Source organism: Engystomops pustulosus, chromosome 2 (genome assembly GCF_040894005.1).
Source record: "Engystomops pustulosus chromosome 2, aEngPut4.maternal, whole genome shotgun sequence".
NCBI classification, from domain to species: Eukaryota; Metazoa; Chordata; class Amphibia; order Anura; family Leptodactylidae; genus Engystomops; species Engystomops pustulosus.
In genome coordinates, this window is record NC_092412.1 from 226,335,211 (window position 1) to 226,360,214 (window position 25,004).

At 43.3% G+C, this 25,004-nt stretch overlaps 2 protein-coding genes across 5 annotated transcripts in view; one reads left to right on the forward strand and one right to left on the reverse strand.

Annotated features, from left to right (window-relative positions):
• Positions 1-14,430, reverse strand: part of TMIGD1 (transmembrane and immunoglobulin domain containing 1) — a 61,586-nt gene extending 47,156 nt beyond the window's left edge. The window contains exons 1-3 of one of the 4 annotated variants that reach the window (XM_072138355.1): positions 14,201-14,263; positions 9,390-9,457; positions 1,381-1,482 (exon numbers count right to left, since the gene is read on the reverse strand). In XM_072138355.1, coding sequence (XP_071994456.1) covers positions 1,381-1,407 — 27 coding nt within the window. In that variant the 5' untranslated portion in view covers positions 1,408-1,482; positions 9,390-9,457; positions 14,201-14,263. Of the gene's footprint in view, positions 1-1,380; positions 1,483-9,389; positions 9,458-14,200 lie in introns of all 4 variants that reach the window. The other 3 variants (XM_072138354.1, XM_072138353.1, XM_072138352.1) reach the window with 3 other exon arrangements.
• A 300-nt stretch (positions 14,431-14,730) lies between these two features.
• The window catches only part of CPD (carboxypeptidase D), a 49,295-nt gene continuing 39,021 nt past the window's right edge, over positions 14,731-25,004 (forward strand). Inside the window, exons 1-2 of the mRNA XM_072138351.1 lie at positions 14,731-15,455; positions 21,076-21,323. Of these exons, the coding sequence (XP_071994452.1) occupies positions 14,767-15,455; positions 21,076-21,323 (937 nt within the window). The 5' untranslated portion in view covers positions 14,731-14,766. The remainder of the gene's footprint in view (positions 15,456-21,075; positions 21,324-25,004) is intronic.

The following is a 25,004-nucleotide window of genomic DNA, read 5'->3' on the forward strand; positions in this document are numbered from 1 at the left end:
TCACATCTGCTAACTTGTCGGGAGATAATATACGCGCGGAACAGTGAAGAATAGATTGCAGATGTTTGCATACATCTGCTAACTTATCAGAAGACATTCTTTTTCAATTAAATAACACATTTTATTCCCGAACCATGGTCCCTTTGAAAAATGCTCGGGTCTCCCATTGACTTCAATGGGGCTCGTTATTCGAGACGAGCACTCGAGCATCAGGAAAAGTTTGTCTCGAATAACGAGCACCCGAGCATTTTAGTGCTCGCTCATCTCTACCTGTAAGCATTCAGGTCCACTTCCTTGGTGGTTGCCTAGGTCCAGGCACTGGGCACCCGTAACCCGTATGTGTAACAGATGTGTTACCCCTGTCAAGCTGTCTTAGGTCTAGATTTGTCTTTGTATGATCCTTATGAGCACAAAGCCACAGCAAATTTGAGGTGAATTTGTTTGCAGGCGCTACAGGGAAGAAAAATAGACAGGGTGAATGTTTGTTGTCATTGTTGTATGAGATCTATGGGGGGGCGGTGGTCAGCTACATAGCAGTTCTTCTTTAGATACCAAGGTTAGACGCCAGATATAGGACTGTTGAATTAAAAGGGAGCGAACATAGAAGTGCTTTATCCTCTCAACAACTCCGGATGCAAAATTACATTTTTGTTCTTCTCACCATTTGCTCACTATCTGCTTAGGAGTGAAAGAGTTTTGAGCGCGACCCCTGTATTCATTTGTGAACATATATTGAGACTTTATCGGGACAATCTCTGGGTGTGCGGCTCCTCCGATAAGTATCCCATTTTAGTCTGAAAAATATAAAGTTTTACTGTTGAATTAAAAGACTGTTTTCTGGTTGAGGCCTTGCGGGTCAGGATAGTTTTGCGGATCCCATGGCAATTTCATCACTTGCAGGAGTAAGGATCAGAGCAAGGGGATGCTTGGGGGCAGTTCTTCGGTCTGATTAACTTCCTATAAGATCACTAATGATGGAGTTTTTTTTCGGGGATGCCCAGGAATCCCATTGTACAGGCCAGGCTGCCCAATAGCAGAGTCAGTGATGTGAGATGGCAGAACAGCAAAATTAGAAAAAGTGATTAAACAAAACAAGAAGTACTGCTTTTAACTTTTTTTTGTTACTTTTATAAAGCGATTCCATCGTGCAAGTACATGAGTTTCTATCTTAGCTCATTGATGTCTCACCATGGCATACCTTATCAGAAGGAATTATCCGACACCTCTAATGAAACAAAACGATTTTAAAGGGAACTCGTCACCAGAACCCCATTTTATGTCTCCCCTATGCCCCCATAGACAATTCTTAGCACATCCCAAACAGTTTTTATAATAAATCTTGCTTTTTTAGATAAAAAGAAAAGTTAGATGAAAGTTTACCTGTCTCTCAGTTCTGAAGGGTCCCATGTCCCAGGGGTGTGTCCAGTGAGGGAGTTTCCACCCTTTCCTCCCCAGCCTCGGGAAACCGCTTTGTGGTGCTCACTTGTTGCAGTTGTGGAAAGATATCAAAGGGAAAAATTATTTGAAACCAGATGCAGGGGTGACTGGCCCTTTTTCTATGAAGGTGTGGAAGAAATCAACATAAGATGCTATAAAAACAGGCACATCACTTAGTGTTAATGGGGCAAGAGGTAAACTATTTTAGGAGTATCATTAGATGTGTGGGAGAAAAAAGACAGCAGGTGTGGCAAAGAGGCAAAAATCCACAGTGCAATATCATGTGTTACCTAACATAAATTCCACCATAAAATAACCTGAAAATTATAAATGGGAATTAACTTGTTAATGATTTATTTTCCAGGCAATGTCAGCTGCGATAGAGAAAGGTCTATGTTATAAGAACTATTACTTATAATGTTTAAATAGCTATAAGATGAACCCCTTAAGAACCCAGCTCATTTTCACCTTTGGGACACAGCACGATTTTTCAGTTACAGGCAGTCCCCAACTTAGGAACACCCGATTTACAGACGATCCATAGTTACAGACCGATCTCTGGATGTTGGTAATTTACTGTACTTTAGCCCCAGCCCCATGATCAGCTGTAACAGTAATCACATGTGTCTGCCAATAAGCTTTATTGTCAGCTGTAACAGTAATCACATGTGTCTGCCAATAAGCTTTATTGTTACTCCTGGTTCTTATAACAACCCAAAAGTTTTAAACCCAAAAATGTCACAGAGACCAAAAGAAATTTGGTTGGGGTTACAATGATAAAATAGACAGTCTCGACTTACATACAAATTTAACTTTACGTATCTTGTGCGTAACCCGGGGACTGCCTGTATAACTTTGGGACTCTCTATCTAACCAAGTGTATTTTCAGGCAGTTTTTTTCATGAAATGTTGTACTTCACAATAATGCTATATTTTAGTTGAAATTTTTAGCACTTATTTATTAAAAAAAAGTACATTTAGTGGAAATTTAGAAAAATTAGCAATTTGCTGATTTCTAAATGTTATGCTGATCATACAGTCAGTTTAGCCGCCCAAATCAGTTTTTTTAACTAACATTAACAATATGTCTGCTTTATGCTGACATAATTTTATATGTGTTAATTTATTTTATTAGGACATTAGGAGGCTTAAAGTTTGAACAGTGATTTTCCAAATTTTGTTTGTATCACTCTTTATTGAGCATAAAGGAATTCAACAAAGCATACATAAATAGCGTGCAATGCTTAAGGACACCCAGGTCCAAACAGTATGAAACAGTACAAAACAGTACCTCTTATATAAAGTAGACTTGGACGAGAAACATCATTTGATAGAGTAAACAAGGTACCACAGTGCCTCTAGAGTTAAAAATCACGATCCCAGCTGTTCGTGCAGAGGCTAGGCTGTCACAGAATGTCACTGCTTCTGAGCCCATGTGATCTCCATTGTGTTAGGGAGCGCAAAGATATATCAGGTGCACAATGAAAAATTCTTGCTGCTCTAACTTTGGAAACATTGCAAATTTTGGAAATATGCAAATGCACCCAAAAAAGTTGCAAAAAAAGAGAATGACCGCCGTTGACTGCAGAGACAACAATCAAGTGGATGTCGCATTTTATTTGTGCCTTCTTTTTTTTGCATTTACACATTTTTGTGCAACTTTCTTTTGTGGCACACTGATTTTCCTGCTTTGTGCCAAATTCATCTTTCAACTGTGCCTGCTGACAGATGTTGGCACATGATTTATCACTTATTTGCATAAAAAGTAGCAAAAAAACCCCCCATGATTTAACTTAAAGGACATGAACCACCAGGATGAATGATTGTAAACCAACCACACTGACATACTGGTGTGGCAGGATCTGCTATTCTTTTAGCTTCTCATGTCCTGGTTTTGACAAAATAAGGATTTTAAAATTATGCAAATGTACCTGTTGGGCTCACAGCTCCATTAACATCTATGGAGCCTGGAGCCTATCAGGCTTATTGGATAATTTTTAAAGTCTTTTTTCCTTATAAACAAAAAGCAGTAAGGTAAAAAACAAGCTTCTCCGTGTGGAGTATCTACACCAGAAAAGTGGATTAACTGATTCAACTCCTTCATAAAACTCAAACTAAATCGAATTTATTGTAAATATATATATATATATATATATATATATATATATATATATATAGTGATGGTAGAGGGAATATCCATCAATCAATCAATAAAAAATATATAAAACACATATAAAATTATATATATAAGTCCAATTTCCTTAAAAACAAGGAAGCTTAAAGAAGAGCAGATCCTGCCAAAGGGGACACAAACCTGTATGTCAGTGTGCATGGTTTACAACCCTTCATCCAAGTGGAAGGTGTGATTTAAGAGAAATTCCCCATAGGTAAATCAAAAAAGCAGAAGTACTCAACAAATAAAAAAAACATGCAGGCGCCAATTCTAACTTTCTGCTGTATAACAGGCTACTTGAAGATTGCACTGAATTTTCATGGTAAAAATTTCCTTAGCAATTTATAACATTCAAAATAGCTACTAAATTTAAAATGTATGTTGTCTGGATCAACTTTTTCAATTCTTTGGATCTATGTTTCACATCCAACATGTTATCAGAGTACTGCACCGAAATGCTCCTACACAGCACCAAAAATCTGAGGTTCACAGATTTCATAAATATATAAACCTATATTTAGCAAATCCACAGAAATGATATGTATCCACAGCAAATCAGAGAAAGTCTTAGGCCCCTTCCACACTAGCGTTTTTGACGCGCGAGTTCTGCGCGTGCTTTTGACGCGCAGAACTTGCATTGCACTCTGTCCCATTGTTTCCAATGGGTCTTTCCTCATTTGCGTTGTTTTTCACGCGCGTGCTTGCGTTTGCTTTGATGCGCATCAAAATCGCAGCATGCTCTACTTTTGCATTTCACGCGCATTTTTCCTGCCCCATTCAAGTCTATGGAGACGCATCAAAAATGCATTGCACTCGCAAGCATTGCAAGTGCAATGCGAGTGCAATGCGTTTTAAATGGATGGGTTGCTAGGTGACATGAATAATTCCCCTGCTCGAGATCGAGCATTTAATTAAAAAAACACAGTGAAGAACAGTGAAGAATAGAATAAAAACAGTGAAAACAGTGACCACAGGATCATTTAAGTGAAAAACACAGTAAAGAACACAGTGAAGAATAGATTACAGATGTTGGGCACATCTGCTTACTTGTCGGGAGATACACGCGGAGCGGTGCGAACAAAATAGCATGTGAAGAACAATATATATGTGTGAAGAAGACATTGCAGATGTATGGAAACATATTGTTCTTCACATGCTATTTTGTTCGCACCGTTCCGCGCGTATCTCCCGACAAGTAAGCAGATGTGCCGAACATCTGTAATCTATTCTTCACTGTGTTCTGCACTGTGTTTTTCACTTAAATGATCCTGTGTTCACTGTGTTCACTGTTTTTATTCTATTCTTCACTGTTCTTCACATCTGCTAACTTGTCGGGAGATAATATGCGTGCGGAACAGTGAAGAAAAGATTGTAGATGTTTGCATACATCTGCTAACTTATCAGAAGACATTCTTTTTCAATTAAAGGAAACCTACCACTTCTGAAGGTAGGTATGAGATGCAAACACCGGGCACCAGCTCAGGGTGAGCTGGTGCCGGTGCTTAGTCTCGTTAGTGTTAAAACCGCGGTATCGCGGTTTTAACACTTTTTAAACTTTACAGCAGAAACTGCTTCGGCGCTGCGTGCGCACGATCGTGCGCGCGCCTACATAGGAAATGCCGCAGGCGTTGCGCGCGCACGATCGTGCGCACGCAGCGCCGAAGCAGTTTCTGCTGTAAAGTTTAAAAAGTGTTAAAACCGCGATACCGCGGTTTTAACACTAACGAGACTAAGCACCGGCACCAGCTCACCCTGAGCTGGTGCCCGGTGTTTGCATCTCATACCTACCTTCAGAAGTGGTAGGTTTCCTTTAAATAAAACATTTTATTCCAGAACCATGGTCCCTTTGAAAAAGGCCCATTGACTTAAAAAACGAGCGTGAGAAACGCACCGAAAACGCAAAAAAAAACACGAACAACACGCGCGTCAAAAACGCAAAAACGCTAATGACTCCAAGGAAAAATGGAACAAAAACGCAGCCAAAAACGTCAGTTTTTCACGCAATGCACCCTGATGTGAAATGCAACGCCTTAGGCCCCTTCCACACTTGCGTTGCAGATAACATCAGAGTTTGATCAGGGTGCGATCAGGGTTTGGTCAGTGAAAAACGCACATTTTGCATCAGAGTTCAATCAGTTTTCAGTCACAGTTTGTTCAGAGTCTCTCAGTTTTTCACATGCAATTTCAATGCGTTTTTAACTCGCGTGTAAAGGATTCAGGACTGAGCTCTATATTTTCTATGGCAATTAATGTGTGAAAAATGCATCGCACTTGCATTGGACTTGCATGTGTCTCAGAGTACAATGCATTTTTGATGCATCTCCATAGACTTGTATGGTTCGTTTTTCACGCCCGTGACTTGCAAAAGTAGAGCATGCTGAGATTTAAACGCGCGTTAAAAAAACGTGAGTGTGCATGAAAAAAAAAAACGCAAAAAAAAAAGTCTGAAAAAGCTAGTTAATTACAATGGGTCAGAGTGCACTGCAAGTTCTGCGTGTTAAAAGCATTCGCAGAACACACGCAGGAAACCTAGTGTGGAGTATAGAAACTTAATACAAGAACAGGCTGAACTCTACTCCTGTACAGGTGGATGAAAATGCCTAAGGATTATTTAGCAAGCTGCTTTGTTTAATTCTTTCACAAGGTTTATGTGTTGGGTTGTCATAATATCTGTATGGGAGAGGTATAATGTGGACAATAATACTTTTTTCCACTAGGTGGAGCACAAAGACCAATCTAACAATTATACAAATACTAAATGGGGGTGGTGTAGCATTGTGTCTTTCTGTGTAACTGTGGCGTTGTATTGGCACAGTGGTGGTGTGTGACTTTCCATGGTGCTAAATTAACATAGCACAGTGCAAAATCACTTTTACCCGGACCCTGCTTACACCAAATTCATTCTTTGCATAGACTAGTTTTCACAATAGGACTGAATTCATGTATTGCGAAATTTGGTGCAAATTAAATCCAATGGGGGTCATTTACTAAGGGCCCGATTCGTGTTTTTCGGTCATGTTACCCGCATATTTCCGATTTGCGACAATTTTCCCTGAATTGCCCCGGGTTTTTTGGCGCACGCGATCGGATTGTGGCGCATCGGCGCGGGCATGCACGCGCCGGAAATCGGGGGGCATGGCCGTAAGAAAACCCGGAGGTTTCGGAAAAAATCGCCGTATTAAAAAAAAAAAAAGTGTCACACGCGCTTACCTGCACCCAGCAACGGATCGTGAACTCCAGTGAACTCCAACGGACTTCAGCGCAGCAGCGACACCTGGTGGACATCGGGCGCACTACCTTAGTGAATCGCCGGAAGACCTGAATCCTCCACTGAGAACGCGCCGCTGGATCACGACAGGACCGGGTAAGTAAATCTGCCCCATTATCCTTCCCCCTTGTCTATGTGCTGCGACTTTCGATAGTATTTTGCGATTTTTTTCAGCAACGGTCCCAAACGACCCCCATTGCATAACACACTGCCAGCAGATACATCAAGGGCCAAAAGTCACTTTCATTAATGTGACGGGCAGCAGAGCTCCCATGACAAACATAGAGCTGTCTCAAGATACTGGTCATATGATAAATTACCCCTAATGATCTTTGCTATTGAAGAGTGGCAAAACTTGAAACTGATTGGCCCCAATGTCTGTGCCAAGCCCCCAACTATAATGTATGGTTTATAGTATTAGTCTTCTCATGTGAGAAAGTGACATGTTAATGGCCCCCATAATCTCTTGGGTGTGTTGCACCTCCTCATGTTATACCCCTGCTATTGAACCTACGTTACGTTGATCACATTGCATTTATTAAGGATGCCTGGTAGGTCACTTGCCTGCTGTGACAGCCCATATGTTAAAATTAGAATAATACAGGTTGTAGGTCCCAATCAGGGCCAGTGCCAGCACTAGGCATACCTGGCAAAGTGCCGGGGGCGTGGTAAGTGCAGGCTCTTGGGGGGGCTCACATAAGGCTGCACATAAGAAATCAATGGGGGAGGGGTGCTGGATGATGAAACTGTCTATTATGAGGTTTTAAACTGTGTGACCTGAGAATCTGCATAAGAAGAGGCTTGGAAAATGAGGAGTTGCAGTGCCATATATTTCAGATATTTTATGGAAAGGAGGATTACTATTGCCTAGCTCCTTTTTTATCAGTCACTATTTGCATGGTTAGTGTATTGTGAAGCAGTTGGCTCCATGTTCTGTGCAATGGCCCAGATCAACCATTCTTGGGGATCAAAGCAAAGTTATGTCTGGGGGCCCCTTGCGGTGCACCGTTCTGCACTGAATGGCAGAGAAGGGAGTCTGTCGTAACTTTAATCTATATTTGTATTGTGTGGAGGGCAGTATGAAGCACCCCAGAAATATGCCATACCTTTGTGCATCCCACCAAAGGGCGGTGCCCACCCTTTATCACTGGGGCCTCAAGAAATTAATTGCTTAGGTAACTTTATATGTAAATTCTACCATGCAGCCCCAGCTACAGCCACTACACCAAGCTGACAACCTTCTACCTCAATTCTCTGTGTTTATGGATGGATGAACAGCTGATCAGTGTGGGGGCTGGGCCCTCACTAATCATATATTGATGGCCTATTATTTCAATACAATCCTGGAGAAACCCTTTAATTGCAATACAGTAGTGTCACATTGCAATCTCAACTTGTGTTATAGATAAAGTCTAAGAAAATCTTTGCCATGGCTTCTCACGTGACTCATGGGATGAGGGCCACCAACAAACTAAAGAAGGCTGCTTCCTTAACCATTGTACTAGTGTCCACCACTTCCCCTGCTTATGGCTTTAACATGAGAAGTTTGGTGTCAGAGTCAAGGGTCAGAATCATAAGTCAATTGTCAGTCAGAAGTTATGTGTCACAATTCTAGTGTAAGAATTCAGGTATCAAAGTCAGAAGTCAAGTGTGAAAGTCAAGGGTCAGAATCAAAAATCAGATTTCAGAGTGAAGAGTCAGAGGTCAAAGGTCAGGCATCAGAAATCAGATTTTAGCGTCAGAAGTCCAGAATTAGACTCAAAGGTCAGAGTCAGAGGTCATGTGTCACACTTGTCTTAACTATATTTATCTTTAATATCTGACAATGTCCTAAACTTGACACTGACTGTCAGGGCCAGATTAAGGGTCCCAGCGTTATGGAGCACCTCATTTAGGATGGGGCCCCCCCAGCTCGGCAGCCAACGTGGGGCCCCCTCCCACAACAATATATGTAAAAAGATATAACATAGTTACACAGTTCCAAAGCTCTAGAGATATTAGAAACAAAGGAATCTTTAGTTTTAGATAAATTCCTACTTACTAAACCATTTCCAATTTTGTTCCATGACAAACTAAAAAATACTCCCGCCATATTATTACTGAATAATCATAAGACAAAACTGTTACCAAATAAAAGGACCATAAGACCAATATTCCAAACAATAGCGCTACAATTTACAAATGATCCCTCGAAACTGACCCATAGGATTACCACAACATGACCAGTATTACCAATAATTTACCACCTGTAAACTCCATTTACTGATTATCTTTACCACCATATTGTTATAATACAAACATCACCGAGCACAGGACAATATCACTAATGATACCTCTGTACTAGCCCAAATAATAACATTACATCATGATTATCACCCCTACATAATGACTGGATAATACTGCAATACTATATGATAACCTCACACAGACCAGTATCTACCAGTATATAGTGACTATATAGTAGTATATACCAGTCCTGCACAGAGACCGCAGTGTCATCCAATGACTTACAGGTGACGTCCCTGATGTCTCCTCCCTTCTGTCTGATATTTCAGGAGACTTCTTCCATCCATGACTCTCTGCGGGTTTATAAAACAGATATGGTTGGCATCGTCCCATATTCTCCACACACCTGACCCTCACATACACAACTGACCACACTGTGCCCCCTCATATATCATATATACCCCCCACACCACAACTGACCACACTGTGCCCCCACATATATCATATATACCCCTCACACCACAACTGACCACACTGTGCCCCCACATATATCATATATACCCCTCACACCACAACTGACCACACTGTGCCCCCACATATATCATATATACCCCTCACATCACAACTGCCCACACTGTGCCCCCACATATATCATATATACTCCTCACACCCCAACTGACCACACTGTACCCCCCATATATCATATACACCCCTCACACCATAACTGACCACACTGTACCCCCACATATATCATATATACCCCTCACACCGCAACTGACCACACTGTGCCCCCACATATATCATATATACCCCTCACACCACAACTGACCACACTGTACCCCACATATATATCATATATACCCCTCACACCACAACTGACCACACTGTACCCCCACATATATCATATATACCCCTCACACCACAACTGTCCACACTGTACCCCCACATATATCATATATACCCCTTATACCACAACTGACCACACTGTACCCCCACATATATCATATATACCCCTCACACCACAACTGACCACACTGTGCCCCACATATATCATATATACCCCTCACACCACAACTGACCACACTGTGCCCCCACATATATCATATATACCCCTCACACCACAACTGTCCACACTGTGCCCCACATATATCATATATATACCCCTCACACCACAACTGACCACACTGTGCCCCACATATATCATATATACCCCTCACACCACAACTGACCACACTGTACCCTCACATATATGATATATACCCCTCACACCACAACTGACCACACTGTGCCCCCACATATATCATATATACCCCTCACACCACAACTGATCACACTGTGCCCCCACATATATCATATATACCCCTCACACCACAACTGACCACACTGTACCCCTCACATATATCATATATACCCCTCACACCACAACTGATCACACTGTGCCCCCACATATATCATATATACCCCTCACACCACAACTGACCACACTGTACCCCCACATATATCATATGTACCCCTCACACCACAACTGACCACACTGTACCCCTCACATATATCATTTATACTCCTCACACCACAACTGACCACACTGTGCCCTCACATATATCATATATACCCCTCACACCACAACTGACCACACTGTGCCCCACATATATCATATATACCCCTCACACCACAACTGACCACACTGTACCCTCACATATATGATATATACCCCTCACACCACAACTGACCACACTGTACCCCACATATATCATATATACCCCTCACACCACAACTGACCACACTGTACCCCCACATATATCATATATACCCCTCACACCACAACTGATCACACTGTGCCCCCACATATATCATATATACCCCTCACACCACAACTGACCACACTGTACCCCTCACATATATCATATATACCCCTCACACCACAACTGATCACACTGTGCCCCCACATATATCATATATACCCCTCACACCACAACTGACCACACTGTACCCCTCACATATATCATTTATACTCCTCACACCACAACTGACCACACTGTGCCCTCACATATATCATATATACCCCTCACACCACAACTGACCACACTGTACCCCTCACATATATCATTTATACTCCTCACACCACAACTGACCACACTGTGCCCCCACATATATCATATATACCCCTCACACCACAACTGACCACACTGTACCTGCCCCACACTGTGAAACTAAAAATACCACAGTTACTCACAGTATAATGTCACCTGGATAACAGAAATATGCCCCCCCCAAAATATACCCCATAATAAAACCTCTGTGTCCCCTGCATATATTACTATACTACAGACCCTGAGTAATACTGTACCCCTAATTATATGTGTCACCCACCAATTACCCAATATATGGTTCCCCCATGACTTCATTTATATATTGCCCCGTTTAATGAATTAATTTACCTATTTATGGCCCTTTCTAATATACTGGGGTGCCACATGAATTTTATAGGCTGGCCTCTAATATACTGTCCCCCCATTTAGTTATATGATATACTGCTCCCACCCTATGAACTATTTTACATGCTAGGCCTCACCCCCAATAAACTTCATACACTGGCTTCCTCTGTAAATTATTTTATATTCTGTACACTTCACTCTTTGGTTCAGTAAGATCACAAGGAAACTAAAATTATAAAGGTTTTATTGAGTTTTAATACATTTTAAAAAATTAAAACCTCATCACGAAAAATAAGAGGTTTTGTCTTATTCTGACGCTAATAACTTTTTCATAGCATGTATACTCGAGTATATGCCGCGTTTTTCAGCACAAAAAATGTGCTAAAAACTTCAAACTTGGCTTATATTGAAGTGAAGAGAAAAAAGAAAGTCAAAACTCACCTTTCCTGCGCCCCCGCAGGTCTTCTCTTCTTCCATCGGCAGCGGCAGATCTGTACACGCTGCCGACGGAACAAGAGAAGACCTGCGGGGGACGCTGGAAAGGTGAGTTTTGACTTTCTTTTGCTACCAGGGGCAGGAGCTGGCTATATTGAGGGGCAGGAGCTGGCTATATTGAGGGGCAGGAGCTGGCTATATACGGGGGCAGGAGCTGGCTATATACAGGGGCAGGAGCTGACTATATACGGGGGCAGGAGCTGGCTATATACAGGGGCAGGAGCTGACTATATACAGGGGCAGGAGCTGGCTGTATACAGGGGCAGCAGCTGACTATATACGGGGGCAGCAGCTGGCTATATACGGGGGCAGGAGCTGGCTATATACGGGGGCAGGAGCTGGCTATATACAGGGGCAGGAGCTGACTATATACAGGGGCAGGAGCTGGCTATATACAGGGGCAGCAGCTGACTATATACAGGGGCAGCAGCTGACTATATACAGGGGCAGCAGCTGGCTATATACAGGGGCAGGAGCTGGCTATATTCAGGGGCAGGAGCTGGCTATATTCAGGGGCAGGAGCTGCCTATATTCGGGGGCAGGAGCTGGCTATATACGGGAGCAGGAGCTGGCTATATACAGGGGCAGCAGTTGACTATATACAGGGGCATGAGCTGACTATATACAGGGGCAGCAGCTGACTATATACAGGGGCAGCAACTGGCTATATACAGGGGCAGCAACTGGCTATATACAGGGGCATGAGCTGGCTATATACGTGGGCAGGAGCTGGCTATATACGTGGGCAGGAGCTGGCTATATACAAGGGCAGGAGCTGGCTATATACAAGGGCAGGAGCTGGCTATATACAGGGGCAGGGGTAGGCTGTATCATGGGCAGGTGCTGGGTATATTTGGGGGCTGGCTGAGGAGTTATTTTTTGGCGGGATGAGCCGATGTTTTCATTGCTACCATTTTGAGGACTGTGAGACCTTTTGATCAGTTTTTATCACATTTTTTATGTCATGTAAAATGGTGTAAAAGTCACATCTCGGACATTTGGGCGTTATTTTCCGTTATGTGGTTCAACACCAGCAATAACCATTTTTACATTTTGATAGATCAGATATTTTGAGATGCGGCGATACCTAATGTGTTTGTGATTTTTACTGTTTAATAAATTAGTATCAGTTCTAGGGAAAGGGGGTGATTTATTTTTTTTTTACTATTTTTTTTAAAGTACTTTAACCCTAGATGGTCTGATTGTTCCTACCATATTCTGCAATACTATGGTATTGCAGTATATGGAATTTTTACACAGTTTTCATTACAATGAGCCACTGGCACATTGTAACGAAACTGCAGATGCCATGCAGTCTTGACAAAGACCCAAGGCTGTCATGGCAACCGATCGCTGCCCCCCCCCCCCCCCATGACGTCCCAGGGAGTAACGATCAGAACAAAGATGGCGGCGCCAATGTGCCACCGTCCTTTAAATGTTGGCGGCAGCATCAGAAGGGTTAATACCCGCGGTCGGCGCTAGCACCAATCGCGGGTATTAGTGGTGGGCGTTTGCTGCAATGTGCAGCAAACCCCACCTCTGTATTAAGAGGGCTCAACTCGTGAGCCCTCTTCATACAGGTCCCGCACCTCTGCTCCGTACATGTAAGCCTCCGAGCGTTGGGGAGTTAATATTGTACCCCCCAAACACACACAATGTACTATGCAGCCCCCCCCCCATAATTAACTATTTAATATGCTGCCCCCCATAGTTAACTATTTAATATGCTGCCCCCTATGATTAACTATTAAATATGCTGTCCCCCATAATTAACTATTTAATATGCTGCCCCCCCATAATTAACTATTTAATATGCTGCCCCCCATAGTTAACTATTTAATATGCTGCCCCCCTATGATTAACTATTAAATATGCTGCCCCCCTATGATAAACTATTTAATATGCTGCCCCCCCTATAATTAATTATTTAATATGCTGCCCCCCATAGTTAACTATTTAATATGCTGCCCCCCTATGATTAACTATTAAATATGCTGCCCCCCTATGATTAACTATTTAATATGCTGTCCCCCATAATTAACTAATTAATTTGCTGCTCCCCCACAGTTAACTTTTTGATATGATGCCCTCCCCAATTAATTATTTTAAATATTCTGACCCCCACCATCTTTGAATGCTGTTTGATTAAAAAAAAAAAAAAACAACCTTATACTCACCGCGGGTCCCCGTCTTCTTTCTTCTTGCCGCGGGAGGACAGGAAGGGGTGCGCGGCCGCGTGATGACGTCATCACGCGGCCGCGCATCCAAGTTCCTGGAGCGATGTGCGCCGGGGTGGTCTTCCGGCCACATCGCTCCGGTAATAGTGCTCGAGCGGCCGAAAACGGCCGCATCGAGCACTATACAGGGACGGGCAGGAGGCCCCTGCCCGACTGCCGAGGCAAGTGGCGGGCCCCAACAGGAGCATGAACATCGGCGCTATTGGAGCGCCAGGCCGGGGGCCCCCAACCAATAAAGCCGGATCCGGGGGCCCGGCGCTAGCGCTCCAATAGCGCCAATGAAGATCCGGCTCTGCTGACTGTCCACCCTGGGACCTGCATTGGCCTCTTATAGGTTTGTCTTAGAGCCGCTATGGGCGGGTATCTCGTTATCATATGTCAGAGAAGGGGCGGTCCCAGAATGTTGGTCAATGAACACGGAAACCGGAAGTGGGGCAATATATGTCAGTGTCAGCTGCCGGAAGTGAGGCATGACAACAGGAAGCTCCTGTCTCCATGCGAGTGGGTTGGTTGCTATGTGCAGGGCGGAAGTGGGGAGGTGGGGGTGACGGGATACTGGCAGCTCTGCACATTGGCCGCGGCGGGATGGCGGTGTACGCGGTGATTGTGCTCTTCTCCGCGGTGTTCAACACGGGGCTCCCGGCTCATATAAAGAAGGCGATGGAGGAGAGCCCGGAGACGTACGGCCATTACTACAACCACCGGGAGCTGACGGAGCGGCTGCACTCGCTGGCTCAGGCGTACCCGGAGCTGTGCCGGCTCTCCAGCCTCGGCACGTCACTGGAGCAGCGGGAGCTGTGGGTGATGCGGGTGACGGCCGGGCCTGACACGGCGCCCCCGGACCGGCCGCAGTTCAAGTACGTGGGGAACATGCACGGGGACGAGACGGTGTCCCGCCAGGTGCTCGTCTACCTGCTGGAGCTGCTGCTGGAGAGCTACGGCCGCGACCCGCGCATCACCCGCCTCATCAACAGCACCGACATCTACATCGTGCCCAGCCTCAACCCGGACGGCTTCGAGGTGGCCCAGGAGGGCGACTGCCAGGGCCAGAAGGGCGGCCGGGAGAACGCCAGGCACCTGGACCTCAACCGCAACTTCCCCGACCAGTTCTCCAGCCAGCAGCCGCCTGACCCCCAGCAGCTGCCCGAGGTGGTGGCCATGATGAGGTGGATCCAGGAGAACAGGTGAGGGGCAGGACCTACTGCCAGAACATGGGGTATCCCATAGATTACCATTACTCACAGCCACAATGCATGGGGGGTTCTGTATTGGAGGCATTGCTTATATTTCATGATCAGCTCCTCCTGCTCTATAACACACTCCCTGCAGATAAACTGTACCATCTGCTCCTCTCCTTTTGCTCTATATCATGTCTAATTATTCTGAAAACCTTTCTCTATGGCGGTGGGGAAGTGTCCCCTACTGCTCACAATGCAGCAGGACCTTGAAGTCGGCAAGTTGTGGTCTCCAACTTGCCGACTTGCTGGTCCCTTTAGCAGTGATGAGATAAATGCATCCATTCCTTCCCAGTGCCTTATTCCTCTGATCAAAAAAAGAGAGGACACAGCATCCAATATGATGACAAAAGGAGACTCACTACTGAGCATGTACATTACATGCAGCCACATTCATCTCTACTAAAAGTCTAGATCAGGGGTGCACAAACCACCCTTTAAGCCTGTCAAGTCTTCAGTTGTTCTGCACCCTGCTGACAGTCGATCCAATTAGCACTTTCATAACTGATGTAACATAACTGATTGCAGATCAGGGGGGCAGGTAGCTGAGAAGTAATCGCTGCTCTGGGTCCTCTCCTGCTGCTCCTCTCTGTGCTGGTTCTATGTGCTGGAGTCGGGATGTGGAGCAGAGTGGCCCCAGGAGCAGGAGAGGGCTCAGGAGTGGTAAGTGCTTGTCAGCTGTACTGTACTGCCCCGGGTCCTGATGCCGCCATATACATCCAGAATGGGACACAGAGCAGAGCGGAACATGGAGGAGAGAGGCAGGAGTAAAGGAGCCAAGAAAGCAGAGGATTAATTTTACTGGAGGTCTTCAGTAATAAATAGATATCCCAGAAACCAGCATCTAGTGACTAGATGCTGGTTTCTGGGATATCTATTTATTGCTCTACTGTGGTATCTATAATTTCTGCACCTAAGGTTCTGTTTACTGATGCGGCCCAATAAATGTAGCTCACTCCTGGCTTAAATCCTTAGATCAGGATTAGAACAGACATTTAAAGGAAATGTGATAATTTTAATTTATTATATATCTGTGGAGTTGGTCCATTAAATCATGACACTGCTCTAACACCACAGCCCTGCACTGCTGTAATATTACCCCCTCCTATGGTGCGTTCACAGAAAGAGAATTAAGACTCTTGTTGACCTTTGATGACTTTTCTTATACAATGTCCATAGTGTATATTTGTTTGTTTTCTGTATTTAAATAAAAAAAGACTTGCGTTCACCAAAAGAAAAATACTAACGGGCGTGAACTAAATGTGAAAGGATTTGTAACAATAAATGTACTATTAGCAGGAAACTGTGTGAAATAATGAAAAACCAATATCCTAGGAGTCTTCCATCCGTTTTGTAAGCACCACGTGTAACTACTGACCTCAGCACTCGGGCGCTGCACATGTCCGCATCCCTGCAGAGGCTTTTGATTGTCTCATCAGTAAATTCAGTCAGGTCCAAGACTTTATTGCTGCATTAGTATCTTGGAGGTAATGGGGAAACTGCAGCTTCCCTGTTCTAGTCATGTGGGGTTTAGCAATGTGACCACCAGAAATCAGACGTCTTGTGTATATATCCTGCAGCTGGAAAAAATTACTGGGTTTTTCTTTTTAATACATTGTCATTTGACCTCTGCGAAATTCTGTTACTGATGACCTATCCCTAGGGAGAAAGGCTCCTGTCCATGAGAACCGAAACGTTGCCATGGACACTGGGTGAATAAAGCACCTTAACTTTTGTCACTGAAATCCTTGGAGCGCTGCTGTTTTTTTTTTTTTTTGCTGCTTATTTATTTGATGGATCTTGTCTAGGACCTGAGCTGGTACCTGGTTGATTCATGCAATTTGTGCTTTCTACCTTCTTTCTTATAGGATAGGTCATAGTTTTGTATCTAATTTGCAAGCTAGGTAGTGGATGACCTGCTGATCGTTGAGCACCCCCAGCAATCTGGGAAACATCGGTGCCGTTCACACTAATGGGTAGAGCTGCAGATCAAGCAGGTGTCCTACAGCTTCATTCGATAGTATGGGGGTGTCTCTAGCTCACTCAGTGATTGGGAATAAAGATGGTACCTGAGCATTGTGCTTGGCATCAGGACCCATTAGTGAGAATGGGACCCCCACCGATCGCCACATTCTCGGTATTAATGGAGGTCACATTCTCTGACTGCTGGGACCCCCACCGAGTATGTCTCTCACCGATCAGTCTCTTATCCCCTATCCTGTGGCAGGGGTTGCCTTGCAGGGTGCGGTCACACGTGGCGTTTATACATGCGTTTTCAAGCGCATCACAACAGCTGAAAAGAGGGGACTTTCCTAATTACATTACTGTCATCATTGCGTTTATAAAATGCATGCAATGTAATCAGGCAAATCTCTCCTGTATTTTCATTTCAAAACGCATGCGTTACCTCCAAGTATGAACACAAACTTGATACAACCCATTTAATGTTAATGTCAAATATGAGGCACTTTATGAAAAACAGAAGTTGCTCTTATTATGTGTAAGGGGTTGTCCACTTTCAGCAAATAATTGATATCGTTTGTGTAATGATACAATTTTCCGATATACTTTCTGTAACAATTCCTCGCTGTTTACTAGTTCTCTAGGAAGTTAATGATGATCTTTATATATTGACAGCAGTGATCTAGAAAACCCCTGAGCAATTGGTACAGAAAGGATTTTGAAAAATTGTATATCTTATTATTAACCAAATAATATCAATGATTTGCTGAAAGTCAACAAACCCTTTCTTCTTTCTTCTTCTAGCCAAAGAAAAAGCTTCAGACCTGCAAATTCTGAAGCCGTTTTTACCAAATATGAGAGAGACTTTGTTTTCTCTTTTCTTTTGTTTGGATGCAGAGACAGCGCTGCAAAACAGTGTGTGAATAGATCTCCTTTGTCTTTCCGTACACCCTAGATCCTAGTAATATAAGAGAGCTGCGTGTGGAGGGTGAACTAGATGTTTTCCTCCAGGGAACCATATAGGAGTCACGGTCTAGAGGTTTTTAGGCTATAATACATCCATAGACTGGTGTTCTTTGATTTTTTTTTTTTTTTTTTTCCAACATTGACGAAATGTTAAAACCGCATAAAGGAAACCGAATACAAACGTTTGCACGGGAATATGCTTCAAATGAAACTGAAACTCGTTCTTCTGTTTCTGAGTTTGAGCATGTCTTTTGTAAAATTATTTGGGTAGCTGCACGGGGATAGGATTTGATGATGGTAATAATAATGATCAATATTTTGGATCAGTATTCATAAACCAAAATCAGGTATGGTCCAAAACTTTTAATAGATAGAGATCATTCCCTTGTAGTTTGGTTTTGGTATACAAATAAGTTTTCATAAGGGTAGCATATGGCTACATTCATTTCAATGGGCAAGACGGACATCTATTTAAATGGGAGGATTGTCCAACTTGCCGTACCATGAGCGAAACGTAAAAGAATATAGAGCATGTCCTAATTTCTCCAGTATTTCCTTTCATACGCCCCATAGAAGTTTATGGGAACGTTTAAAATACCTGCAACATACGTGCTTTGTATGGTTGTGCACCGTATGCTTCCGTATATACGTGCAGTATCCAGGGAGACTAGAAATAGGGAGAGGGAGGTGTGTTCTGTCAGCTAATAGTCAGCCATCATTTCCCAGCCCACCGTATTTTATACAGATACATTGCACATACATATGAAAAATGGCACATATATATGGATTCATACAGCACAGAAATACAGGACTGGAGGAATCATACGCTCATGTGAAAGGGGCCTAAGGCCGTAACTTGGGAAGTAAACTTCCTGGTGGTAGGCTTGCTGCTTAATTTGCACTGGGGCATTGGGGACATTCGGGAGCCTGTTTCCCTGAAATCTTGCATAAAAACTGAAATTTAGTGGGATTTTTTTGTGCTGTGGCACACCTACAGGAATCGCTATAGACCTCCCACACCCCATTACCTTATCATGGGTTAAAAGCCGTGGCTGAAAATTTTAAGTTTGTGCTTCTGGTTTTCTGAATAGGATGTGGGTGAGCGTTGTTAAAAGGAAGAATAAAATCCTGGACGGGTTAAGTAGTCAAATTTTTGGGCAGCAAAATGAGAACTTAAAAATGATTATCTAGAAGAAATTTGCCTTAAAATGTCTTGTCTGACCGGGCATAATAGTACTGCGCTGGATTTCTCTTTGGTATAACAACCATTAATTGACTCTTTAATGAACAGGTAAACTGGTGAGACTGGTTTCTGCTCTTATGTCACTAAAAGGAAGATCACACAGGGCTTGAGGGGAGAGAAGGGATTGGTACAGAAATCAGGGCTGTGGAATTTGGAGTCATGAAGTCGGAGTCCAACTCCACAAGGGGTCGGGTGATGTCAAACAAACTGCAGACAGTGAAATGATCTGTTCAGTCCTCTGCCAATCTACAGTAAATTCTGCTATGAATCCGCAGAATGCCTGAGTTGAAGAGGTTGTAACAATTTAGGAAATGATCTCTGACTGACGCCACTCCATTAATCAGTGAAAACAGGACCCTTATTCGCCGAATCACAGGGGGTCCTAGCAGTCGGATCCTCACAGGTCACCTTGGTATCCCCTATCCTGTGGATCGTTCATTTGAAACGCATGGGAGCAGTAACCAGCACCCAGTATTTTGCATTGACCAAACTGTGAAAGGGGCCTAATTGCCCTTTCAGACGAGCGAGTTTGAGCGATTAGTCTAATCAAATTCGTGTGACTGCACCCTTTGGATGTCCATGGACTTGTGAATGAAAAAAAATGGACATGTGCATTGATCCATTAGAAAGAAGTACATTTATTTTCCTTTATCAAGGAGTTGCAATGTATTTTTCCTGTAGTTATTTTCTGATATAGTGGGCCATGCGTCGGACTGTAGTTTGTATCTGCACGCTGTCTGCAGGCAGGAAGTGCCTGTGTCTGAGCTTGTCTTGTAATGGAAGGCCTGGAGGCAGAGAGCATTGCAGTGTGTAGATAGAAAATATTCATGAGCAGAATCTACCCTACCCACCTATAGATGATTTTTAGCATATTTCTAGATTGCTCCATGAATTTACGATGCATTCCGGCAGCCCCACAGTCAGTTTGCTCTGCCCCCTCCATGCATCTGGCCCAGTCCTGATAACTGGGGTTTCCTGACTGTGTGGGGGCGGGGTTGCCTGATTGTGTGGGGGCGGGGTTGCCTGACTGCATCCAAAAAAAAAAAAGATGCTTTTTTCATTCAAGACCTCCAGGGTACATACATATTACAGAATAAGGGACTGTTAGTGGGCTTGGGGGAGGGGGGGGTGGGGGTTAGTGTGCTCACAGGTTTGCTTTAATTAAATGTCTGAGTTTCTTTATTCATATTGTTTTCTCATACAAAATCTAAAGATTTCAAATTGAGAGTTGAGGAAAAAATTAAGTAATTTTGCAATTGGCCATTGTTGGAATAGTAAATGACTGTGGTAGTCATAGCTGGCGTAATGAGGCCAATTTTAATTAAAGGGCATTATGTTTTTATACTGCCTCAATGTTTGTTTGTTTTTTAATTTTTATTTTTTTCCCTTGCCCTCCAGGTTTGTTCTATCGGGTAACCTCCATGGTGGTTCTGTTGTAGCCAGTTATCCCTATGATGATTCCATTAGTCATGTGGAAACCGGATTCTACAGCAAGTCTGCAGACGACAAAGTGTTCCAGTACTTGGCCAAGGCTTACGCATCGAACCACCCAATAATGAAGACTGGTCACCCCAAGTGCAAGGGGGAAGAAGATGAGTTTTTCCCAGATGGGATTACTAATGGAGCCCACTGGTATGATGTTCAAGGTATGTCACAGAGGAAGTCCTAATAATAAGCCGCGTACTACTGAACCTTTTGAGTAGTTAAAAAGTAACGATGGGTTGGTGTCTAAACATTAGTGGGTTTTCTATAAGCTGTGCGTCACTGCTACTTATGTTTGTACTATGGATTACACAATTGCATGTAAGATGTGTGACTCATGAAACTCCAGGATATCCTGCAGAAGAGATCTTCTGACTTATACTGATCAGTCTTAAGTAAATATATGTAAAACTCATTAAATGAAGTCTCCAACAAAGTGACTCTTCTTGGGCTACCTGTGCCGTCCTATCCTGAGAATGTACTACATGGGGCAATGTCTGATGCAGGAGCTTCTCCCTTCTTCCTCCATCTGCAGTAGGGGAAAAAAGATTCTGCATTTACATCACACCCCCTTTGCCCAGCTCTGTTCCCCAAACTTCCAGGTTAACATGGAACAGATACATAATGTAGCAAAAAAAGTTTACCGTTCTGAATGAAGAGCTGTGTCCCTATTCCCATGGGAGCGGCCAGTGAGGAGTGGAGCAGACCTGTATAGCGTCCTGAAGGGGGAAGCGACGGGGAGGAGATATTGGGGGACCTTGGAGGTTTATTTTATTTCAAATTGATGCATGATGGCGGGGGGGCTTGGGTGCCTGCTCATAACTGGCCACTCCCATGGGACTAGGGACACCGCTCCGCATACAGGAAGGTAAACTTTTATCTAACTTATCTTTTTTGGGGAAAAAGACAGTTTTACTATAAAAACTCTTTGGCAATATGCGCACTCTTCTTTATCAGGAAAGTGGGAAGTCAGAAAAGGGGTTCCTGGTGACAGGTCCCCTTTAACTCCTAGATCCAGGCGCCATGACTGTGGTAATCTAATTATATGTGTTATCCATGGCTGGCTTTTAAAATTATGCTAATGAGTCAGGCTCTGCAGGGGTGGGGAGAGGGGGTTACAAGAGCCCCTCCATTCTGAAAGTTCACTGGCTGTTATACTGTGCAGGAGCAAGTACCCCTGCTCTCTTGGTGCTTCCTCTGCTCTTGCACAATGTAGCAGTGTGTTTAAGCTACAACACAGAGGGGCTATTGGAACAACCCCAGAAACCTTCTGGCTCACCAGCGTCATTTTTAAAAGTTGATTTTAGAAGGAAGGAGGCCATGAATAACAGATATAAGAAGATTAGATGTCCCTGTTTTATCATGTTTAATTTCCCCAGTAGATTTCTTTTAAAAGATTTTGGATGTAACTAAAAATAACTTGGATCATTCTTGATGCATAGACAGCAGGACCTTTGCTGTCCATTCACATCCAGGAGTTAAAGGGATTTTCCAGTATAGTGACACAGGATAAATCATAAAATTTACAATCGGCTTGGGGTCTGACACTCTGGAGCCCAGGATCTCTGCTGATGCAGCAGCTTTGGTCGCTGCACTATTTTCTTCTTTTGCCAAGTCTGGGATGAAGCAGTGAATAATCTGGAAGGGTAAATTTTTTTTTTTTTTTTTTTTTTTTTTTTTTCATCCAAATAAATATTTTCAGTGGATAACCCCTTTTAGCATAAACAGGGTAGGACTTTTCCTGTAGTTTGTTCTTGTAGCAGGTTTTCTGTCAGTGGGGGTTTTGACGCTTGGCATTCGCACATCAGTGTTTTATGTGATCCATGTAACATGAGATGAAGAGTCGTCCCTACATTAGTCGCAGTTATGTTTTAGTGTGGAGGGGGAAATACAATGGCCTATTCATAGAGCCAAAATCTTCGTCTCGGAGAAACCGTATACTTTATTACTTGTGACTGAAACCTGAGCCATAACTTTAATTAAAAGGTAGAGTCAGCTTATCAGATGTTTGCTGGAGAGACCTCATGGCCTGTTATCAGGGACGTGTAGTAATACTGGGGATACAATTACCTGGGACAGGGCATTACCTTACTACAGGAATTTAGGGTTTCATATTGGGTACTAAAAACTAGTATTTCACCCATAAAATGGCATTTCTTCTCCTGATTTGACCCCAGGATTGGAGGTGACGGGTTTTCAGTCTTCTAAAAGATTGTTACACACTCCTAGTAGAGCCCGCAAGTCTATGAAGTCTGTTTATAGCTACTATTATGTTCAGTTCACCGGATATGTGTGTATAGTATTCACTTTACACTTGAAAGACTGAAATGTCTGTATCCGTAATACAGGGGATTAGAAGGGGCTTGTGTGCTGCCACCAGGCCGATCATTAATACCATTCAAGCTTTATTATTGGACATGGCTGTAGTTGTGGAAAAGTTATTCTTGGAGATTTTTGGGATGCTAATAATAGAAGCGCTTTGACTGCTGTGACTGGGGCAAAGTCTGCACTTTTAAGGGGTTGTAGACCCACCGATTCCCCTTCAGATAATGAAAATGGATGCCCGCAGATAGGAACAAGCACGGAGCTCGACTGACACTCTTATTGATTGAAGTGGCGACTGGAGCACATGTCCTGCCTCTACATTAAATACTATGAGAATGAGCCCCTTGTACTCGTGAACTGCGTGGCCACTGTGGCGGTCCGTTCTCATTAATGGGGGGGCCCAGCAATTGGGCTCCCACCGATTGCTAACCCCTTTATACAGCTGGATAACAAGGGTTTTTCATAGGAAAGAGCATAGTAGTTGATTGGCGGAGGTGCAATCCCCCGCACCCCTGTCGATCAGCTGAATGCAGGGCTATGCTATAGGTGGAGCAGCAAGCAGACAGTATATCAGTCCATCATCCAGCCCTACTGTAGGCCTAACACTCATATAAATGAATAAAAACTTTGTCTGCACAATAGTAGGAACCTTTAAATCTGAGTGTATTTGCTCAAGACTGCTTTCTATGCATTCTGCTGAAGCCGCTATTACACAATACTTTTGCATTATATTGTATTTAGATTAATTGTGCTGTAAATTGGCCCTGATTCTGCTTATGAGACAAGTCTTGGACAACAATCATCTCGTGTTGAGGATTCCTCCTGCCCACAGGGAAGCTGTGAACTTTGGCTGCGTTTTTCCCACCAGCCCTCAGGCCACCAGTAACCAGGCACTCACATTTCAGAGCGCACAGAAAAGTGATGTTTAAATGTACAATACAGTCACAACTTTCCCCCGAATTATAGTGGAGCATATGGTAAGGACAATGCACATCTACACTAAGTCCCACGACTCTACTGTAATTATACAGATTTATATTTATCATCTGATTATACAGAATCTTATGCGTTTGGGAAAGTTTGTAAGGAATGTAGCTTCTTGTTGTTGAAAGTGAAATATTAATCTGTAAATGTGCATTCCTAATTATATATGTAACATGTATGATCACATGGACCATTAGTGTGGCAAAACCACTTGTGTTTTATAGTGATTTGTGTTTTGGACTTTACCTTCTTGCAGGTAAAGTATGTTCTTAAATCAGAGGTTGCATTAATGCCATAGACTCTTGTACAGGTAGTTTTACTCCTAGAAAAAAAGTTTCATGTGTAGAAATACACATGAGACATTTCTCTCCTCTCCCAAGGTCCTGGTGTGAGCTACAACCATTTCTAGTTCTTTCACTCCTACTCTCAACAACAATGGAAGGTTATGTGACCGGAGCTCAGTTATTCTGTATGAGCCCCATTAAAATAGTGCATATTCTGAAGGCTGTGCCTGCAAGGGGATCCCAAGACGTCTC